The sequence below is a fragment of the Electrona antarctica genome (assembly GCF_951216825.1).
Source record: "Electrona antarctica genome assembly, contig: scaffold_235, whole genome shotgun sequence".
Classification (NCBI taxonomy): Eukaryota; Metazoa; Chordata; class Actinopteri; order Myctophiformes; family Myctophidae; genus Electrona; species Electrona antarctica.
The window spans coordinates 34562-54428 of NW_027637197.1; the positions used below are offsets into that span (position 1 = coordinate 34562).

General features: G+C 43.6%; 2 protein-coding genes across 2 annotated transcripts; both read left to right on the plus strand.

Annotated features, from left to right (window-relative positions):
- Positions 1-5197: 5197 nt before the first annotated feature.
- LOC306919078 (uncharacterized protein) lies at positions 5198-8618 on the plus strand. The gene is made up of 10 exons (XM_079531913.1): positions 5198-5251; positions 5362-5456; positions 5546-5665; positions 6070-6117; positions 6195-6278; positions 6384-6449; positions 7990-8041; positions 8126-8176; positions 8272-8316; positions 8548-8618. Exons 1-7 carry the CDS (start codon positions 5224-5226, stop codon positions 7990-7992), a joined length of 444 nt encoding a protein of 147 aa, XP_079388039.1. The 5' UTR covers positions 5198-5223; the 3' UTR covers positions 7993-8041; positions 8126-8176; positions 8272-8316; positions 8548-8618.
- A 116-nt stretch (positions 8619-8734) lies between these two features.
- LOC306919079 (uncharacterized protein) lies at positions 8735-10117 on the plus strand. Its single transcript, XM_079531914.1, has 6 exons — positions 8735-8779; positions 9077-9220; positions 9301-9358; positions 9446-9577; positions 9667-9759; positions 10026-10117. The coding sequence occupies exons 1-6, from the start codon at positions 8742-8744 to the stop codon at positions 10107-10109; spliced, it is 549 nt and encodes a 182-aa protein (XP_079388040.1). The 5' UTR covers positions 8735-8741; the 3' UTR covers positions 10110-10117.
- Positions 10118-19867: the final 9750 nt, after the last annotated feature.

The following is a 19867-nucleotide window of genomic DNA, read 5'->3' on the forward strand; positions in this document are numbered from 1 at the left end:
TGCAAGAAGCATCTGTCGTTGCACATCAACAGAGCTGTGTGTCACAAAGGTGTGTTGTATGGGAACAATAAAACAGAAGTTGTATGACAAGCTTGCATTGTTTAGACCTGGCCGATTCTAAAAAATGCCTTCTAAATCCTGACCCAAGTTGTCCACTTCAGAAAGACCATTCCACAACATTACATTTGTTGTTTTTCAGATTTGATCATCTGCAAGTGTGGCTTGAAGTGTCGCCCAACTACACACTTCCACTGTGCATACTGCACTTCAAGTTATGTTCGTCGAGATGACTTCATTAAACATATCAGACAATGTGAAGACCCAGAGCCGTCCTCTCTGCAGCGTCTCGTGGACCCACCCTATGTCCAGTGTCCCGTGGACCTGACCTCTGTCCAGTGTCCTAAGCCATCCTCTCTGAAGCATCACCAACAGCTGTCCTCTTTGGAGTCTTCCTCTCTGGAGCCTCCACTGAAGCGTTCCTTGCAGCTGTCCTCTCTGGAGCCCTCCTCTGTCCAGTATCTTCTGCCGCTGCCTGTCCAGTGTCCGCCCTCCGATGTCCAGTATCCGCCGCCTGTCCAGTGTCCTCTGGTGCCCTCCGATGTCCAGTATCCGCCGCCTGTCCAGTGTCCTCTGGTGCCCTCCGATGTCCAGTATCCGCCGCCTGTCCAGTGTCCTCTGGTGCCCTCCGATGTCCAGTATCCGCCGCCTGTCCAGTGTCCTCTGGTGCCCTCCGATGTCCAGTATCCGCCGCCTGTCCAGTGTCCTTTGGTGCCCTCTGATGTCCAGTATCCGCCGCCTGTCCAGTGTCCTCTGGTGCCCTCCGATGTCCAGTATCCGCCGCCTGTCCAGTGTCCTCTGGTGCCCTCCGATGTCCAGTATCCGCCGCCTGTCCAGTGTCCTCTGGTGCCCTCCGATGTCCAGTATCCGCCGCCTGTCCAGTGTCCTCTGGTGCCCTCCGATGTCCAGTATCCGCCGCCTGTCCAGTGTCCTCTGGTGCCCTCCGATGTCCAGTATCCGCCGCCTGTCCAGTGTCCTCTGGTGCCCTCCGATGTCCAGTATCCGCCGCCTGTCCAGTGTCCTTTGGTGCCCTCTGATGTCCAGTATCCGCCGCCTGTCCAGTGTCCTCTGGTGCCCTCCGATGTCCAGTATCCGCCGCCTGTCCAGTGTCCTCTGGTGCCCTCCGATGTCCAGTATCCGCCGCCTGTCCAGTGTCCTCTGGTGCCCTCCGATGTCCAGTATCCGCCGCCTGTCCAGTGTCCTCTGGTGCCCTCCGATGTCCAGTATCCGCCGCCTGTCCAGTGTCCTCTGCTGCCGCCTGTCCAGTCTCCTCTGGAGCCCTCCTCTGTCCAGTCTCCTCTGCAGCCCCCCAATGTCCAGTCTCCTCTCGAGCCATCTGTCCAGTGTCCCATGCAGCCGTCATCTTTGAAGCGTCGCCATCAGCTGTCCTCCCTGGAGTCTTCCTCTCTGGAGCCTCCACTGAAGCGTTCCATGCAGCTGTCCTCTGTCCAGCCTCTCATGCAGCTGTCTTCTCTTGAACTGTCCTCTATGCAACAGTCTTCATCTTCCTCACATGTGTCATCCTCTGATCAGCCATCTTTGCCAGCCTCATGTGCAAAGGTCCCACAAGTAAGAAGGTCGAAGGTCAAGTTGGTTCGCTGTGGTCAGTGTAGTATGGTATTGAATAAAAAAAATCTCCGAAAACATTTGGAACGAAAACATTCAGTACATAGTGTCAAGGACATCACAGCAACATCCTACCTAAGAAGCGAGTGCATAGATGCCAAAAATGGCATGTTTGTTGTTCTCAAGACACTGCATGGATGCACTATTCCCTTGCATGTGCAACAGAGGTCCTGGGGAGGAGACCACAAGCTTCGTTGCGAGTCCCTCAGCTGTCGGCAGAATCAAGAAGTGGCCTTAAGAAGTGATCTCACAAGCTTCAGATGTGTTCACCTCCGCTCACTTGACTACTGTACAGTGACGGTTACAGCCCCAGAGTTGCTTCAAGACACCTTGCAGTTGATGGTGACGCAGAGATGGTTTGGGGAAGACAAGTTGAGGGAGTGCATGAAAAGAAAAGAGGCTGCCAGTGCACAGCAAGCTCCATTGTCTGTTTGTACCACCCTGATGTTTCCAAAATATTGTGTGTCTGTCTATGAGCCATCAGTCTCTTATTACAGTCGTCTTGGGCGGGTGATGGTCGTCTATAATAAGAAGGAGAACACCTGGCATTGTGGTTGCAAGAGCTCTTGCAGGTCATGCGCTCACAAATACATTGCAAAGTGGCACCTCTTTCAGGAACATCGAGACCTCTTCAGGCGGGTGAGATCAACAGAGCATTCATTGCAAATGGAGGAAGAAGTTGGACAACATGGATCTTTGGACGGCAGGAGTGATGAATCGGTATACCCTCCTGAAGGTGAGATTCTGAAAAGGATGGTCGAATACATATTCAACCGAAAGAAGCTTCCAGCTGTACTGCAAGAGGACTTGCGGAAGAGGAAGACTAAGGAGGATTACCCGACACACTTGATTCCTCCCGAGTCCCAGTGCTCCATCTGTCCTGGAAGGGTGCCCCTGAGTGACTGCATTAAAATCACCTCATGCTAAAATTGTCACCACTGACGGCATTATTGAAGGTAAGTTTAAATCTAATTTGATTGGCGTAAATCTGATTTAAGTAATATATTAAATTTAAATCTTATTTTAAGAACTAATATACAGTATTATCTTTTAGACATAAGTACATACTGCAAGAGGTGTCCCATGTGTGGCATGTACTATCGGTACCAAGAGTTTGCAGATGGACTACATAACTTCAATGACAGCATACTTCTTAGTCTTCACTTCTGTCTCCATTTGAGGTCTAATCTGCAGGTTTGCATTTTTCTTTAATTATGCTGCAATTATCTACAGTGTAATTTTATTTCTTAATTGAGTTGGTCAACAAAATGGTTAAATATTGTTTCTTCGTTGGAATTTAATCCTAGGTATACATGCATAGGAGGCAGAGTGAATGCCTTACAATGCTTTGATGTTGCCTTCCCTTTCAGACCAACCAGTCTATTGGGAGTGCTATTCTGGCTCTAGAATATCTTACAGAGAAGAAGTTCCCCTTGGCTGATTCACTCCATCACGGGTACCTGCATTTTGAGGCTCTATCTGAGCATGACTACAGTTACAACTGTGTGCGTTGTGGGGACCATCCACCAGTTGTCGTCATGGATCTCCATAGAAAAGCTGTGTTCAACATGTCTGGTAAACATTTTGGCTTTCTCATAATCATAGATGGGGAGGGTGTTTATAGTATAAGGTAACTACTACTACACAACTTCCCTTCCTAAATTCATTTATTTCTAAATGTGCAGAAAATTATTGCTTTTATGTGATTGTAAGGTTCTCTGTGGTGGTCATAATATTGATACAAGTCTGTTATTTGTAGCCAGTGACCTCAAAATGCCACCTGAGGGCTACAAGGGAGAAGTGAATGTGGAAGAGTTCTGGGATTCTGTTGGCAAGCAAGAGATTGCCAGGGGGTTTCTTACTAGTAAGTACAAAAGATTTGCTGACTTGCACTCAACAATGGAGATGTAAAACTTTATTGAAAAGATTCCTATTGATAAAAGTTTACAGTACACTCTAGTGCATTTCTTTCTTCCATTAAGGTAATAAGGAGAATCCTTTCTCTGTGCCACCATCCTACGAGTACTGGGCTCCTTGGATTGGTCCCAAGACCAGGAAGTCTGCAGTTGTGTTGAACACTGAATTCCACAAAGTTCCTACAGCTAGAGTTTCTGTTAATGAGGCGGAACTGAGTGTAACTGAGAGTCGTCTTATTGATGAGCTCATGAATAAACGGGTATGGAATATTGTGCATGCCTGTTCAGATTTACACAATGGCAATTGCAACAGAAATTTTCATTACATTTAAAGTCTCTGCATTTATTATTACCCAGGCTGGGGTCATTCGAGACCTATGTAAAGAGTGTGGCCTGGATACTGTTGGCTCCAGAAACGACCTTATTCAGAGACTGAAGACTGAGATGTCATCGAGGGCTGGCTATGACAAGATCTTTGAAAAGATATGGGGTGCATCAGGTATTTCTTACATAATGCATGATTTATTTTCACATTTTGGTAACACTTTATAATAACTAGGTTCATTATAAGTTATAAGTACATAATTAATAAACCGTTAACTATTTAACAAGTCATTAATAACTAACAGTTAAGGACTTATAACGATGACTCATGGATAGTTAACTACTTATGATGGATAGTTATAAAAATGTTTGCTCCATTTATTAATAATTTATCTCTGTCCAGGTGGCTGGGCAGCTATACTTTGCCCATGTGGCATTGTGTACAGCTTGAAGGTTCTACTCAGGGGAGAGAGCCCAAGGGACTACGCAGATCTACTTCTGTCATGGCAGCACATGCCTAATGTTAGTGTGTATGACTTTGCAAGAGGTTTGGCTAGGCACACCAACTTGAGGTCACCCATCACCTTCAGTCCACATGAGGGGCGGCTGTTGGATCCAACTCCTGAAAACATCAGAGATGCCAGAGAGGGTAGAATTCATGTTGATCTTCCTTGGCTGTCGGAAATGCAGAATCCTTCTGCTGTTGACTGTCATCCATACACAGGCTCCAAAGAGCATTATGCTCTGAGTGACAAATTCCACGAAGGCAATTCCACAGATCCAAAGGATGTTCTGCGACGTGTGGGTTTGGTGCCACAGCTGTCTGGGCTTCTCAACACACAAGTTGTAGAACAGTTCTTCGCACACATGAGGAAAGCTAATTATTTCCTCAACAACACGGCACCAGCAACCTACATCTTCATGTTAAGAAATATGTTGCATCACAGAAACGCCAGGCTGAATAAGGAGACTACAACACGCATTGAAAACACCTTTGGAAAAGCGGTCCAATTCAATGTATACAGCCAGGCAGTCATGGGTACTTATGTTTCTCTTTTTAATTAGAAAGATTTCATGTTAAATGCCTGTTAAATGTTAAATCTTTTTGTAAATGTGCAATTTCCCTCTGGCAGCCTCCTCTGCTGTAGACCCCCTGCCAGTTTCATCTGATGTACAAGACCACCTGCCAGTGTCCTCGGGACAAGACCCCGTGTCGTCTGATGATCTTGTCCAGGGGATTCTGCCAGAGGATCTTGTTCAAGGATCATGGGACATGGATCTGTCTCCACAGGATTCACTGATGGATCAGCCATACCATGCAGAACCAGGTGACAGATGCAGTGGTATTGGGCATGGTATCTTGGCTAATATGACACACTTTTTTTTCTGTAGCTGATGCAGTCCTTTTTGTCTTTCGGTTTTCATCTTGTTCTGTCAGTATGTGACGATGGCTGCCAGGCTCTAACATCACCTGAAAACATCCGGGGAAGAAGAGACTGGGACTTCGCTTTCCATGGGGGACAGCAGACACTGGTACAAAGAAAAAAAAAAGAAAACTGTCAGACTATGTGTTGTGACATTGCTACAATAATGTGTACAATTTCTTTCCTTGACTGTTAAAGCTTGACTATGTGCTGAATGGGCAACGTTCTCCTGAAGAGCACATTATTGATGTCGGCGCAATAACTTTAAAGCGCAAAGATTTCCTGACTTTGGGGTTGGAGAGGGAGGTGGAAGCCACGGTGAGTACTATATCTCTGCTGTCGGGAGGAAACCACCTAACTCCAAAATGTTCATTTTTCAGGAAATTAAAACCTTATATTTTGAAAACGAAGCAATACAGTCTCATCAAAGTTGGTGTTGTGACTTTCTATATTGTCAATGACTTCCATGAGAGGGGTAGAGGTGGTGGAGTCCAATGGCCTTAAGTGGTTTTGTCCAAAGTAATTTTTACTACTTTCCATTGGTTCAATATCTGCAAAACAACACACAGACATAAAGGGTGTTCAATAGCACTGATTTATGCAACAACAAAGAAATCTAAAATGGACTTAGGAGGTTTCTTCCCGACAGCAACGATATCATGATCTCAAAAGGCAAAGATCAATTTTCTAAAACTCAACTTATGCTTCATGCAACTTTACAGATTGTCAACTGCTGTCTCACCATGATCTCTGAGATTGCCAGATGTCGAGTAAGTTGTGTTTCTAAGTTTCTTAAGAAATTATTTAAATGTTTTTGGACATATTGAAAGGTAGTATGTATTTACAGGGAAAGGATGTAGTCACCATGGATGCGTATGTGGTGGCGTCATGGAAGGCACCATATGATGACGATCCCTTTCTGTCCCTACCGGTAATTGATCATCAAACTTATCTGATCAATATAAATGAAAGCTCTAACTTCTAAAAACTTTGTATGCCAGTCTACATTAAAACTTTTTTTCCCTTATTCTCGTAGGATGATGCAGCTTCTAAAGACCTCATCCTATGCCCGACATGGAAACCAGGACACTGGATGCTCAGTGTAAGGCTTTTTGCATGTCAACAAATGTAGTCTTTATAACTTTGTAACGGGTGCAGTACTTAGTTTAGACTAGTCATTGGTTAGACCAGTCATTAGTCCTACAACTACAACCTATCTCAAACCCTCACCCTAAACCTAACCTCCCACGGGGCAGCACACCTAAACCTAACCTTAACCAATGTCTAACCAATGACTAGTCTAAACTAAGTATGCACCCCCTGTAACTACTTTAATAGAGTAATGTATACTTCTGTGATCAGTGTCAATATTGTTTTGACAATATTATTTTGGTCATGTAATTGAAAACCACATGTGTGTGTGTGTGTGTGAAGGTGAAGTGAGCGGTGCCTCTTATCATGATGTATGACACAGTAACGTGCTGCTACCGACAAATAGACACACATAGTCACATGCTGGAGTGGTTTGTACCGCTCAAAAATAATTTATTCGATTCAAAGGAGCTTTATTGGCATTAGAAAACAAACGTTTACATTGCCAAAGCAAGTGTCACAAACTCTCAATACAATAAAAACAGTTGAAAGTGGAGAAAGTATATACAGTTGGACAGGGTACAGCATTTTGTAAATGGAGCTATGTCACATTGCATCGTTATGTACATGTTATAACGGGTTATAAAGCTTTTTTGAAACTAATAGCAGCACTTCTTTTCAGTCACTTTGGGACAAATGGCAGCATTTTTCTCATGACTATTTAAATGGTATACAGAAAACTCAGATTTAAGATCTGTTTAAAGGTAGCAGCTCTGTTTCACAATTGCTTTTAAAGAAAAATAGAGGTTACACATGATGCTAATTCTTTTTTGCAACTTCTTTACCACTGTTTCTCAGGTCATAAGACCAAAAGACAAAGTCTTGCACTTCTTAGACTCTAAGAACCCTCATGGCTTTGGCAGTCAGGAAAATCTCTCACTTTTCAGGTTATTTTTAATGCAATTTTGGCCCGAGTTCAAAAGTTGGCCCTCGAGTTCAAAAGTTGGCCCTCAAGTTCAAAAGTTGGCCCGACGTTCAAAAGTTGGCCCTTAATTTCAAATGGCCCAATTACCTTCTATGAGTTGTACAGCTGCATGTGTTGTGCTGGCGTGACTTGTATTGCTTGGTTGCATGTTTTATGTTGCATGTGTGACTTGTATTGCTTGGTTGCATGTTTTATGTTGCATGTATGACTTGTATTGCTTGGTTGCATGTTTTATGTTGCATGTATGACTTGTATTGCTTGGTTGCATGTGTTCTGCTGCATAACTTCTGTTGCTGTGAAATGCATGCACTCTTGGATGAGTTGGGTATTTCTTTCTGTTCTGTATGGCTTTATAGGAGAGTGAGATCTGGACTGGTTCAAATGTATGACATTTTATATTTCTAACTTACACCCCATCTTAAGCATGGAACTATCAGATGAGTTTAAACGTAACCACGGTAACCGTGCTGATATCATACATTTGACTCAATCCATCAAGTCATGTGCAGTGTAGTATTTTCTGCCACTACAACTTGTAAATAGTAATTACATGTTTATTTTGCAGTAAAATGGCTATGAAAATGGTGCCTGGGCTTTGGACTGTCATGAAGAATAAGGTAGTAATAAAGAAATGATGTATACTGTATTCATCTACTGTAGGTGTATTATGCGTTAGACTTGAACCATTCTGTTTCTTCCAGAACATCCCCCTACAGATGGATGGACTGTGTTGTGGAGTCTTCATGCTGATGGTAAATTAAATTGACACACAAAGCTGTTATTACTGTACTTATTGCGTACTGGTTATTGAATGAAAATTACATTGTATGCTTGAAATGTGTTGCAGTATGCTCTCCACCTGGTGATTGATGAGCCATTTGACTTCAGTTTTGTGAGTTGAAATTGTACACATTTACACACAAACCTTCATTAAGTCTTCATTTTGAAGTTTGTTGACTCTTGTTTATTTCTTAGATGGACATACCAAAGATAAGGCTGTGGTGGTGTCTGCTTCTGATGGAGAATTTCACTCTCGGCGGGTAAAAGAGTAAAATAATGTAATGCAATTTATTTTGACATTTTTAAGTCTCTGAATCTAACCTAAACCTTCTTTCTAATATAGTCAAGGAAGGAAATTTGCCCATTGGTCAGATGATGCACTGAAAGTGCGGGAGGACGCAGACAACGACGCAGACAACGAGGCATGTTTCTTAATAGCGCATGAACAAGTTGAAATTTGTATTTGTCTGGTTACACTTATTTTACTGTTCTGTAAAATGACCTGTTCCCTATGTTAAATTTTAGGATCATGACTGTATGGCTGCCTCTATTGATGTCTGCATCTTCCAGAAAAGGTAAGTGATGGGACAAATTGTGAAATTTGCAAATATCACTTAAAGGGGAATACCACTATTGTTGTGTGGAAATAAGAAAGTCCCCCCCATTCTGTGTTGCCTAGAACTGGAGGTCTGAAAAAAAGATGTACTTCATAATGTTACTGATTTTATTTTTTCTTCAGACCTCCAGTTGTCGGCAACACAGAATGGGGGGACCTTTGTATTATTTCCACACAACTATAATGTATATTAATGGTAAAATGTTGAAAATGAGTGGTATTCCCCTTTTTAAGCAAAAAGTGCATATGTTATTAGATGGTGGTATCCTGAACACGCAAACCCCCTAATGGTCCAGTGTCAGAGGTGCCAAGGGTGGCTCCACACACACTGCGCTGGAATCGCAGTCCCAGTGGACAGTTTTTGCTGTGGATGTAACAAGCATCCCCATTCACTGGAAAGGTTTGCAATTTGTTTTCTGGGCAGTGTTATAAGCTTGTTGGTAATTATGGGATAACAAAAGGGATTCTATTTCACTACAGGACGTTGGAATTAAGCAGAGCTGGGATTGCTGGGGTGGTAACGGGACCAGAAATCCAGGTAAGAGATTTGCACATTTTCAAACTAAAGTTGTATGTTACTTTGCATATTGAGTTCTTTAGATGTAATTTGCGTCTGCTTTCTCAGGCTCTTCACACAACCCTGACATCAGGACAGCAACTCTCAAGCAGACTGTACCTGTACCAGAACAAGCAGGGATGTTGCAAGCTCCGGGACAGCTTGAGACGGAGGAAGTTCACAGTTTTCATGGAAAATGAGGTATTTTTAATGTTAAGAAGATACAATCTCACTGTATACATGTATACATTATTAGTTGTCAGTTAATTATGTCTATCTCCCCCAATTAGACAAACGAGTTGGTCAGACTCGTAAAAGGAACGCTACAGCTGTCCAATGACCTAGACCATATGGACTTCATCTTGGATGTGATGCTTCCTGAGGTATGCATCATGGACGAATGAATAATGTATAATTTTTTTGGGGCGATAGTTCAATGTTTGTTTTTAAAAACGCCTTAACAATAAAGATAATTTAATGTTCGTTTTGCATCATCATTACATCACCTAATCATAGCCTCCTCGATGTTGTAAGATGATAAGAGCGCCCCTCACTTCACATGGGAGTGATTTTTTTGTATTTTTTTTTAAAATGTTATGTAGACATGTTATGCATCAACAATTGATCTTTGTATTTTGTTTCTTTGCAGACTATGATATACATACTGAAGAAGCTGGAGGGGTTTACCAGATTCAGATCAGAACAGGCCCTCGACATTTATTCTTTCACTTAAGATAACATTTAGTCTGTCATAAGTTGTCACCCACCGAGTTGATTTTGAAAACGGTTCACAGAAAGTTTGCTTTTAAAATAGTTCGCAAATGTCACATGGCCACATGTTGAGATAGGTTGACAATCATAAATTCCCATTTAGGCGGGGGAGATGGTTGAAGGGTGCTCTGTGTGTTTTATCAAACATTATTTGAAAATAACATTATTTGAAAATGTTTGACACAGGCTCTAGTGAGGAATGAGCAAAGCAAAATTTCATCAGCTACTCAAACATACTGTAGATTAAATGTAACAGTTGTTTTTTTCAATGTTCTTTTTTCTTTTTAAATAATGTACAAGACGGAATGGAAACATTGTGCCCCCAAGAGCTGAATCTTTGCAAATGTCTGACTCTAGTCACTCTTGGGATGTTGTCACTATGAGGTTTCCAACAGTATTACAGTTTTCATTCGGGGGATGATGCTCAGTGACATTGCCAATGTCCAAAGGCTCCAGTGAAATTTGTTCTTTATGTGACTCTTCGCTGTCTCTGCTTCTCTGCATTCATAAGGTTTTGGATGAAAGTGCACATTTAAAAGCCAGGACCTGGAACGGGGGTTGCAAGGCTCTGCAATATAAAGTTGTGACCTATTGAAATAAGTCGAGATGTCTCACAGAGTTTGAGTTAATAAAGTGGTTAACTTTGATCCTGCCTCTGTGCCTGCTTTGAGTGATGTTTGTATTACCTTTTAATTGCCAAATCAAATGTGCTTCAGACTTGATGGCAAATTTATACAAGGTTGCTTTAGTGTATGTTGTGTACAATGTTCAGAATTCAGTCCGTATAGCATTACATTTTTTTTGTAACGGTTAAACCATTTATAAACTTTTAAGCAGTTTGTAGACAAGTAGTGAACGGTTTGTTCACATTCGTAAACAAATAAAGTGCTACCAGTTTTCTTGAAACATTGCTTTGCCTTTCTTTAACTGGATAATGTAATAACTTAAGACTATACAGTAGGGCTTATCACACCTGCTAAAAGCACTCATTTGGAAACTGATGTATGATGCTGACCATGATACTGATATATTGCTGACAAGATACTGACTATCCCTAGGTGTTAACACAGGAGATTTTCACCTGGACTATACCATTTTTGTATTATGGTATATCTCAATGTTTCTGATGTCGGTGGGTCTTTTAGTACCTTCATGCTTGCCATGTATTGCTGTACTTCAATATGTTTTGATATAGATTATTTTAAATTGGGTAAAATATAGAGTTTAGTAATGAGATACTGTGTGTGTGTGTGTACACTGGACAATTGAAGCACCATTTAAGACACGTGCATGGAACCCCTGGACTAGGGATGAACTATGATTTATGAAATACCTAATTTATCTTTCCCCTTCTACTCCTAACCAATCTGTAAACATGTATTTATTGAATAAACACCTAGATTGGCTTTCCCACAACTTGCTCCTGAGTCTGTGTGTCTGTGTATTAGGGCTGTCTCAAATAACTGAAATGAGTTTTGTGAAAAAAGTCAAAAAGTCAATTTGTGAAATGAATTAGATTAAGATTTATAACACAATTAATGCATGCTTGGATGACCCACCCCATACTCTCATCCACTGCACTATCTATAGCCCTATCTGGATGGGGGGGAAACGTTGGTTATTGCCTTAAATTAAAAGGCTGCCTAATTTACATAGGCTCAAATCACAATCAGAGAGACACCATCCTACCACAGTGGATGTGTTATGTGAGATGAGAGAGATGAGATGTAGCCTACTTTATTATCCCTGCAGGGAAATTGATGCATCAGACACAATGTGAAATAAACAGAAATCAAACAGACAGACAGAAACACATCAGATACAAATCACAAGGAGAGTGGCCAGATGGGACAGTTCCTCATTTCCAAGACTTTTCAGGCGTCCCACAAATTGAGACCCTGTCCCACATTGTGACTGGCAGGCATCAGTGTTCAAATGCCCTAATGATAACACCACTCATGAACAAAATGAGCATTTTAAAACAAAATGTGAGACACCACAGAGATTTAATAATGAAATTATATGCAATAGGCTATTAGGCCTATATGGTCGAATATGACATCAAGGCATTTAAGTAATAAGTTGCTATAACCCCGTCCCCGTGTCCCACACAAGTGATACTTGTCCAGACCATAGACCACAGACACAGGACCATATGCATTGGGGGACAAAGTTCTTAAGAATGTGTTGTTGCGACTGTAGGCCACTGTTTACTATGAAAACCTGCATTTCAGGTCAGTCAGTCAGTAAGTGTGTCATGTCACGCCTCGTGTCACGCCTCCAAATATGGTCAAGCCTCATGACATCACGTCTCGTGACACGTCACACCACCATATATGGCCGTCTCCATATATGATATAAGATCACGACACTGACCTAATCAAACCTCATCATCTGGAACAGTCTCCCTACAGAAGTAAGAGAGACCTCCAACTATTTGACCTTCAAATTTAACCTGAAGAGGTGGCTAAAAACAAATCAAATCTGTAATCATGAGTAACTATCAGCACTATTTAGTATTCATCACCGGTGTCATTTTTCACTTCACTTTGCAGTTGTTCTGTCCCCTGTACCATGTTGATCTGTTCCATGTATTGTACAGTATTGTATTATGTTTTTGTATGGACATAGTGTTGGGTGCTGGCACATATGCACACATGGCATCAACGCATGGTGTTGTGTGCTGGCACACTATACACTCTGTCTTTCTTTTATCTGTATTGTATTGCATTGTATTGTACTGTATGTGTCATTGTATGTTTAGTTTTACTACCATTTTAAGAGCCTGCTCAGGGACTACAGATGTAAATTAGCTTATGGCTAACTCTGGCACATTTACATGGAAGTGAAAACTGAAATATTGATTAATAAGCATTGTCCCTGTCAAATAAATAAATAAATAAACCCTGGATAGCCATACATGGAGAAGACTGGATCATCACCTAGATCTCCATATATGGAGCTGAGCCGGCCAGCAACTCTACATCTGACCTCAAACCCTTAGATCTCCATATATGGAGCTGACCTGTTCTGACATTCCATATGTTGATCCTCCCCACCCGTCCTTCCTCTTCGATGTCTCCCTTTTGACTGATACCTGTCCATTCAAACTCTAGACGGGCCTGCCCCAAAGTTATTAGTAGAGTTCTCAACAGGCCCACAAATTAAGGCCCGGCCCTACCTGGGCCCTCATCAAACCCTGTACACTCAAGACACGCTCCATGGCCAGTACAGAGTGAAATATGTTGATCTGACCCCCCCATGCCAAAGCACCAGCGCTCGCCCAGCAGTCTGCTGTCACCCAGGCAGATGTGTGCACGTGACCTCGCTTCTCGCCCTCAGGGCGTCACTGGTATAGTCTGATGGCGGTTGGCAAGATGGTCTACTGTTATTTATCTTTCTATTCCCACAACAATATAGACTACAGAAAAATATGGCATATTTTGGACATAGTTCGAATGGTCATCATTGATCATGACTAATTATTTTGTAAGAAATGTAATGTAAAGTAATGTAAAACATTAAAAATGTAATCGTTTGACAGCCCTAATACTATATATTATTATTAGTGTGGTTGCCCAAATATAATAATTTATAATATTTCACACACACACACACACACACACACACACACACACACACACACACACACACACACACACACACACACACACACACACACACACACACACACACATAACCCCCCCAAGGACCGCTGGTGGTTCCGCGAGAAGCCCCTGACTTTTTTAGGACTTGCCCTGCCAGTGGTTCGGGAATGATTGTGGGGTTTTCATGCTCATGGTAAGATGTCTTAAGGTATATCTCACATAGTGTATACAGACAGACTAGTGTTTCATTTGTCATAATAAACAGACAATGGCACTGGTACAGTAACTCACCTTGATTACAGCTGCTCTACAATAGGCACAGCTGGTGTGTGTGTGTGCGTGTGTGTGTGTGTGTGTGTGTGTGTGTGTGTGTGTGTGTGAGCGTGCGTGCGTGCGTGCGTGCGTGTGTGTGTGTGTGTGTGTTTATCTCAATATGCAACATATTGTGAGTGCTTAAGTGGGCAATAATCTGGTTGCCAGACTATAGTAATTGCACAACTTTATTATTATTATTAGTATTATTATTATTATTAGTATTATTATTATTAGTATTATTATTATTGGACTTATTGATGTCATATGGGTCTGTATGGTATTTTCCATTATTACGTTATATCATGCTGATTCCATTGTTATAAGACATATAGGCCTACCATGAAACAAGCTTTTTATACCAGGATTTAGATTAGATAGATTTAGATAGATTTAGATTTATTTAGATAAAGGCGCTATATAAATGCACCATTTAACATTTAGGCCTATAAAGAATTTCGGTATATATTATTATATTAAACTATAATATAGTTCTCAACCAAAACGGTTGAGAAATGAAAGAGTTACCATGTGGGGGTCCCTGGGGGTCCCTAGGGGTCCCCGAACCTTGAGACCCCCCGCCCTCCCTCTATACACACGCGTGTGTGTGCGGCGTGCGCGCGTGCGTGTGTGTGCATACCCCGCGGACCCCCGCGGACCCCCACCTGGGCACGAGACCACCGGGAGCGCGCCCGGGACGGCGGCCCGGTTTGAACGAGATTCCCGCCGTACGAAACGGACCAGGGACGGCCGAGATACCCCGCGGACCCCCGCGGACCCCCACCTGGGCACGAGACCACCGGGAGCGTGTCCGGGACGGCGGCCCGGTTCGAACGAGATTCCCCCCGTACGAAACGGCCCAGGGACGGCCGAGATACCCCGCGGACCCCCGCGGACCCCCACCTGGGCACGAGACCACCGGGAGCGTGTCCGGGACGGCGGCCCGGTTCGAACGAGATTCCCCCCGTACGAAACGGCCCAGGGACGGACGAGATACCCCGCGGACCCCCACCTGGGCACGAGACCCCCGGGAGCGCGTCCGGGACGGCGGACTGAAGGGAACAAGGGAACGCCCCTTTTCTGTTTCCGTTTATTTGTTTCCGTTTCCGTTTCCTTTTCTCTGGCTGATGCTCCCACCCCCTCCTCAAGCCCACCCCCTCCTCACGGAGCCCCGCCCCCTCCTCCCTACTGCGCGGCGGCACACTCTCTCATAACCTCCCTCACGGAGCACCGCCACTCACGGACCACGACTCGTCTGCGAGACTGCAGCTGGGTGCTATTGAGACGAGAGGGCTAATGGTAGCTGTTGGATAATGTTTGGTAGCAGGTAGCTGCGGCATATGGCTAGTGAAAGCAGTATGAGCTGCTGGAAATGTTTGAAAAGCATGTGGTTGCAACCTAAGCTAATGAAGCGGAATGTTTGGTAGAACGAAGCGCCCTCACTAGCGGAATGATTGAAGCATGAATCTGAAACACTAGCAGATTACCATGGCATGAATTAATTGGAGCAAAGTGTTAGCGATGGGGAAATAGGACGGTATTGCGTCCGCGAATGAGGCAGCATCGGAACGGAATCGAAGTTAGGCTGTTAGCAGTTACGTTTGCGTTGTGAGTTGGACCATTCAAGTGAACAAATAGCAGTGCGAGCAAGTAGTGTAATACTGTATCTGATGGAGGCATGCAGGGCCTGGGACGCTGGCGAGGCACCCGTCGGTGTGTCCTAGGATGAAAGCTGCGGGACCAGGGCGGTGAGGGCGCCTGGTCGTGGAAGCAAGATGTTGTCTTCATGTTGAACTACGAAGTTGGTTGGAAAGAAACGACGGATGGTGAGCTGAGATGAGCTCTCGTGTCTGTGTGTGACCTGAACGGAAGGCATAGGTGAGACAAGGAAGTAGGAGGCACCCTTTTAAGGGGCCCAGACGTGAGATGCACTGATCTGGTTGGAGCAGGGCAGAGGGTCGATTAGGGGAACTGAGTTGGGTGGTGGCTGTTCGTTCCACCTCTCAGTTGAACTTTCGTTTATAACTTACACATTAGGCCTGGTGACCCAAAACACACTGAATTCAATGGAGCGACATTCTATAAATAGCTATTATATAAATATAATGGGGATTTCTGCTTTGTATAGAACTCACCCCCAGAATGAGTTACAGACATTACTGTCTGGTGCTCTTGAACTCGGGGATATGAGAACCAAGACGGTGAGTGCATGGTTTCTGGCCGTTTTATAGGAAGCAGAAGTCCTCTAAAAATATGCCGTTCCATAGACTAAAATGTATTCTTGGTGAATACATTTAAATATAGTGAATGGAATAGTACTCCTGATCAGGACGGCACTAGAGCTCTGTGAAGGGGTCAGGGGTCAGCTAATGGTGTGAAGTAGTTAGGGTGGCACTACTTTAGGTTGGTTGTAAACCCAATGCATGACTCAGAGACATCTATCTGGAAAAAACAATATGTCCAGGAGGCAAGTGTGTAGAGGCAAGGAACCACAGCAATAAGCTAGCATAGCTCCTGACAACTGTCGCCTGTACAGTGACCTACTGTCAAGGGAGTGAGAGCAGCGCTTCTTTGATGTACGGCCACCCTTAGATGTTCTGACGATTTGAGTTGACGTATCTTCGAGGTCTATTTCTCACTCTGTGAATGGCAGGAGTCACCAGAACGTCATGGCTCCTGAGAAGCACAACATCCGGATGTGTGGCTGGAGTCTCCACCAGAGCGCCAGGGCTCTAGTGAGGGTTCCAGTTCTTTGGAACCTCAACAGCTGGATGTGTGGCTGGAGTCTCCACCAGAGCGCCAGGGCTCTAGTGAGGGTTCCAGTTCTTTGGAACCTCAACAGCTGGATGTGTGGCTGGAGTCTCCACCAGAGCGCCAGGGCTCTAGTGAGGGTTCCAGTTCTTTGGAACCACAACAGCTGGATGTGTGGCTGGAGTCTCCACCAGAGCACCAGGGCTCTAGCCTGGTTCCCAGCCTGATTCACTGTGTTCAGCGAAGTGACAAAACAAATCATGGAACGCAGCAAATTACTCTGGAAACCTGCAGGCTCACAGGGCTTTTATAAGATGTATTTATCAAAATGATAGATATTTCGGTGGGTCGGTAGTACTACGTTGAGTCCTAACAACACTTGCTTCACTCACTCACACCATGCTGTGTCCAAACATTTCCACCGTCTCCCGTCGCGTTGTGATGACGTCCATTTATGACGTCGTACCTTCAGTGGCCGGTCTCCAATGTTGTGACGTAGAGGCAGTGCCAACAAAATAAACCAAATAATCAAACCATGTGTGCAGGATGTGGAATGTTATATGTATGTGAAACCCTCTGCTGCCCCAGAGCACAATATCCTAACAAGAGTTATAGCCAATTTCCAGGTTTTAGTGGTTTAGTAGTTTTAGTGGTTAATTATGCTAACAGAAATGGATTCAGCACATTTAAATCATGTAGAAAAAATACATTTAGCACAATTATTCATAAATTATAGCCCATTTCCAGTTTTTAGTGATTCATTATGCTAATTACTCAATTTCAGACGAAACGGTGACTCGTATCACTCGGCATACGGCAGAAATGGATTCAGCACATCAAAATCAGATAGAAACCACAGATGAAGTACTTTTCCTCAAGAATGCCTACACTGTAGGCATTCTTGAAATGCCAAAAGCATGAAACCTGTAGGCCCTACAGGTTTCATGCTTTTGGCATTTCAGGACCGGTCTATATCTGGGATTCTCCTTTTTGGGTCAAAACAAGCTTGATTTGCGTCTCATTTCCCTAAACGATATGATCCTCACTTACAGGAAGTATGTGACAGAAGTAGCATTTGCTTAAAGGACCACTTCACCACTTTTCAACTTCTCTTCCTATAATTGGTCCTAACTAATGTTCATGATAAAACACCACCATTTTTTCCTACTCAGTCTGTGTCTCATAGGAAGGCTGTGGGCAGTTCAGAAACCCGTCCACCAGTGACATCATCGATGGTGAATCCAAGCTAATAGAAACGGGCTTTCTTTTCCTGAAAAGTTGCAATGCAAAAGTTGAAGCCATCGTTCTCACGATAATAAAAATCTAAATATATTTTAAAACAAATCTTGTTTAAAAAAAAATCTGCCTAATGATGATGTCACTGGTGGACGGGTGTCCAAACTGCCCAAAGCCCTCCTATGAGACACAGACTGAGTAGGACAAAATGGTGGTGTTTTATCATGAACATTAGTGAGGACCAATTAAATGAAGAGATGTTGAAAAGTGGTGAAGTGGTCCTTTAAATTCATATTTAGAAAATGTTTCAGATGTAAAAAAAAAAAAAAGGATGGATGATGGAATGATGATGGTTATGGAAGGAGAACCTTCTGAAAGCCTCATGGGCAAAGTACACCAGTTTACATCACAGGTTTTTACTTCCTGACTCGCAGTTTACGGCCAAATCGTCTTTCAAACTAAAGGTTTCCTCCATTTAAAATGAATGGACGGCACTCTGAGCCCTCCACCAGATGGCGCTGTTGGTGGTGAATGAGTTAATCTTCTGAAAGCCAGCGTCATCTTCATCTTCATCGTCGTCGATCTCGTTGCCCCTTGCGGTTATATCCGTTTTGTGTTGGAAAACATTTTCTTTCTTTCTTTCTTTCTTTCTTTCTTTCTTTCTTTCTTTCTTTCTTTCTTTCTTTCTTTCTTTCGGGCGTTGGGGGGGTCTATGTTAGGTGTATATTATGTCTTACTAGCTGCGGTCATGGCTGCCAGTTCCCACCTGATGTTGTGTGGGAGTCCAGACTGCTCCAGACCGTGCTGAATAACTGCTAGCTTACATAATGTCTTGAGGCTAGGACTGAAGTCTAAGACATACAGGTCACCAGGTGTTTTGGTTCCTCCAAAGAGGATGATACGATCTCCCATCATGCAACAGCACCTCCTATACGTCGGAGACGGTCCTTTCCCCTTGGGCTCAACCTTCTTCCAGGAGAAGGTCTCTGGACTGAATTTCCACACATCATTGAAGTCCTGGTACAGTTTACTGCCACCAAATATGTACAGCTCTCCATGGTAGGTAAAGGCTGAATGATCCCTGCGTCCTGCTGGAGCAATCCCTGCAGAAGGTGTGTTCAGCCATTGATTGGTCTCTGTGTCAAACACTCTGATGGTGTTGTGGTACTGACCACTCCCCCCAGCCCCCAAATACAAACATCTTTGGCCCCATGATGGTAGCAGAGTGCCACCATGTAGCAGGAGGTGGAGTTCCTCTGGTGTTAATTAAAGTCCAGACCATTGTGGTGGTGTCCAACTTGTAGATGTCATTAGTGAATCCAGTCTGGGTTAATCCTCCATGAATATACATGACCTTCCCCAACACACAGGCTGAGTGGTAGCTCCTCTCCTCTGGAACAGTCCCAGAAACATCAGGTTTGGACCATCTGTGGGCGTCAACATCAAAGGCATGAAGCAGGTTGCTTCCCCAGATGCAGAATTGCTCCTGATGGGCTGGTTGGTGCCTTGCATGGTTTCCGCTGCCATCGGTGTGTGAATGTGTGAATGTAATGCACAATCTATGTAAAGGTGTATGAATGTGTGTGTGCATGGGTGAATGTAATGCACAATCTATGTAAAGGTGTATGAATGTGTGTGTGCATGGGTGAATGTAATGCACAATCTGTTTCACAATGCACAGTCATCGTTTCTCTAATGAGTGGTGACGTCATCGTTTCTCTAATGAGTGGTGACGTCATCGTTTCTCTAATGAGTGGTGACGTCATCGTTTCTCTAATGAGTGGTGACGTCATCGTTTCTCTAATGAGTGGTG

Excerpts from the sequence above, each read along its gene's own strand:
- LOC306919078 (XM_079531913.1), top strand. The coding sequence starts at position 5,224 with ATGGATCAGCCATACCATGCAGAACCAG. Across the intron at positions 5,457-5,545 it reads ATGGGGGACAGCAGACACTG|CTTGACTATGTGCTGAATGG; the intron begins GTACAAAGAAAA and ends TGACTGTTAAAG. Across the intron at positions 6,279-6,383 it reads ATCCCTTTCTGTCCCTACCG|GATGATGCAGCTTCTAAAGA; the intron begins GTAATTGATCAT and ends TTATTCTCGTAG.
- LOC306919079 (XM_079531914.1), top strand. The coding sequence starts at position 8,742 with ATGGCTGCCTCTATTGATGTCTGCATCTTCCAGAAAAG. Across the intron at positions 9,359-9,445 it reads TAACGGGACCAGAAATCCAG|GCTCTTCACACAACCCTGAC; the intron begins GTAAGAGATTTG and ends CTGCTTTCTCAG. Across the intron at positions 9,578-9,666 it reads CAGTTTTCATGGAAAATGAG|ACAAACGAGTTGGTCAGACT; the intron begins GTATTTTTAATG and ends TCCCCCAATTAG.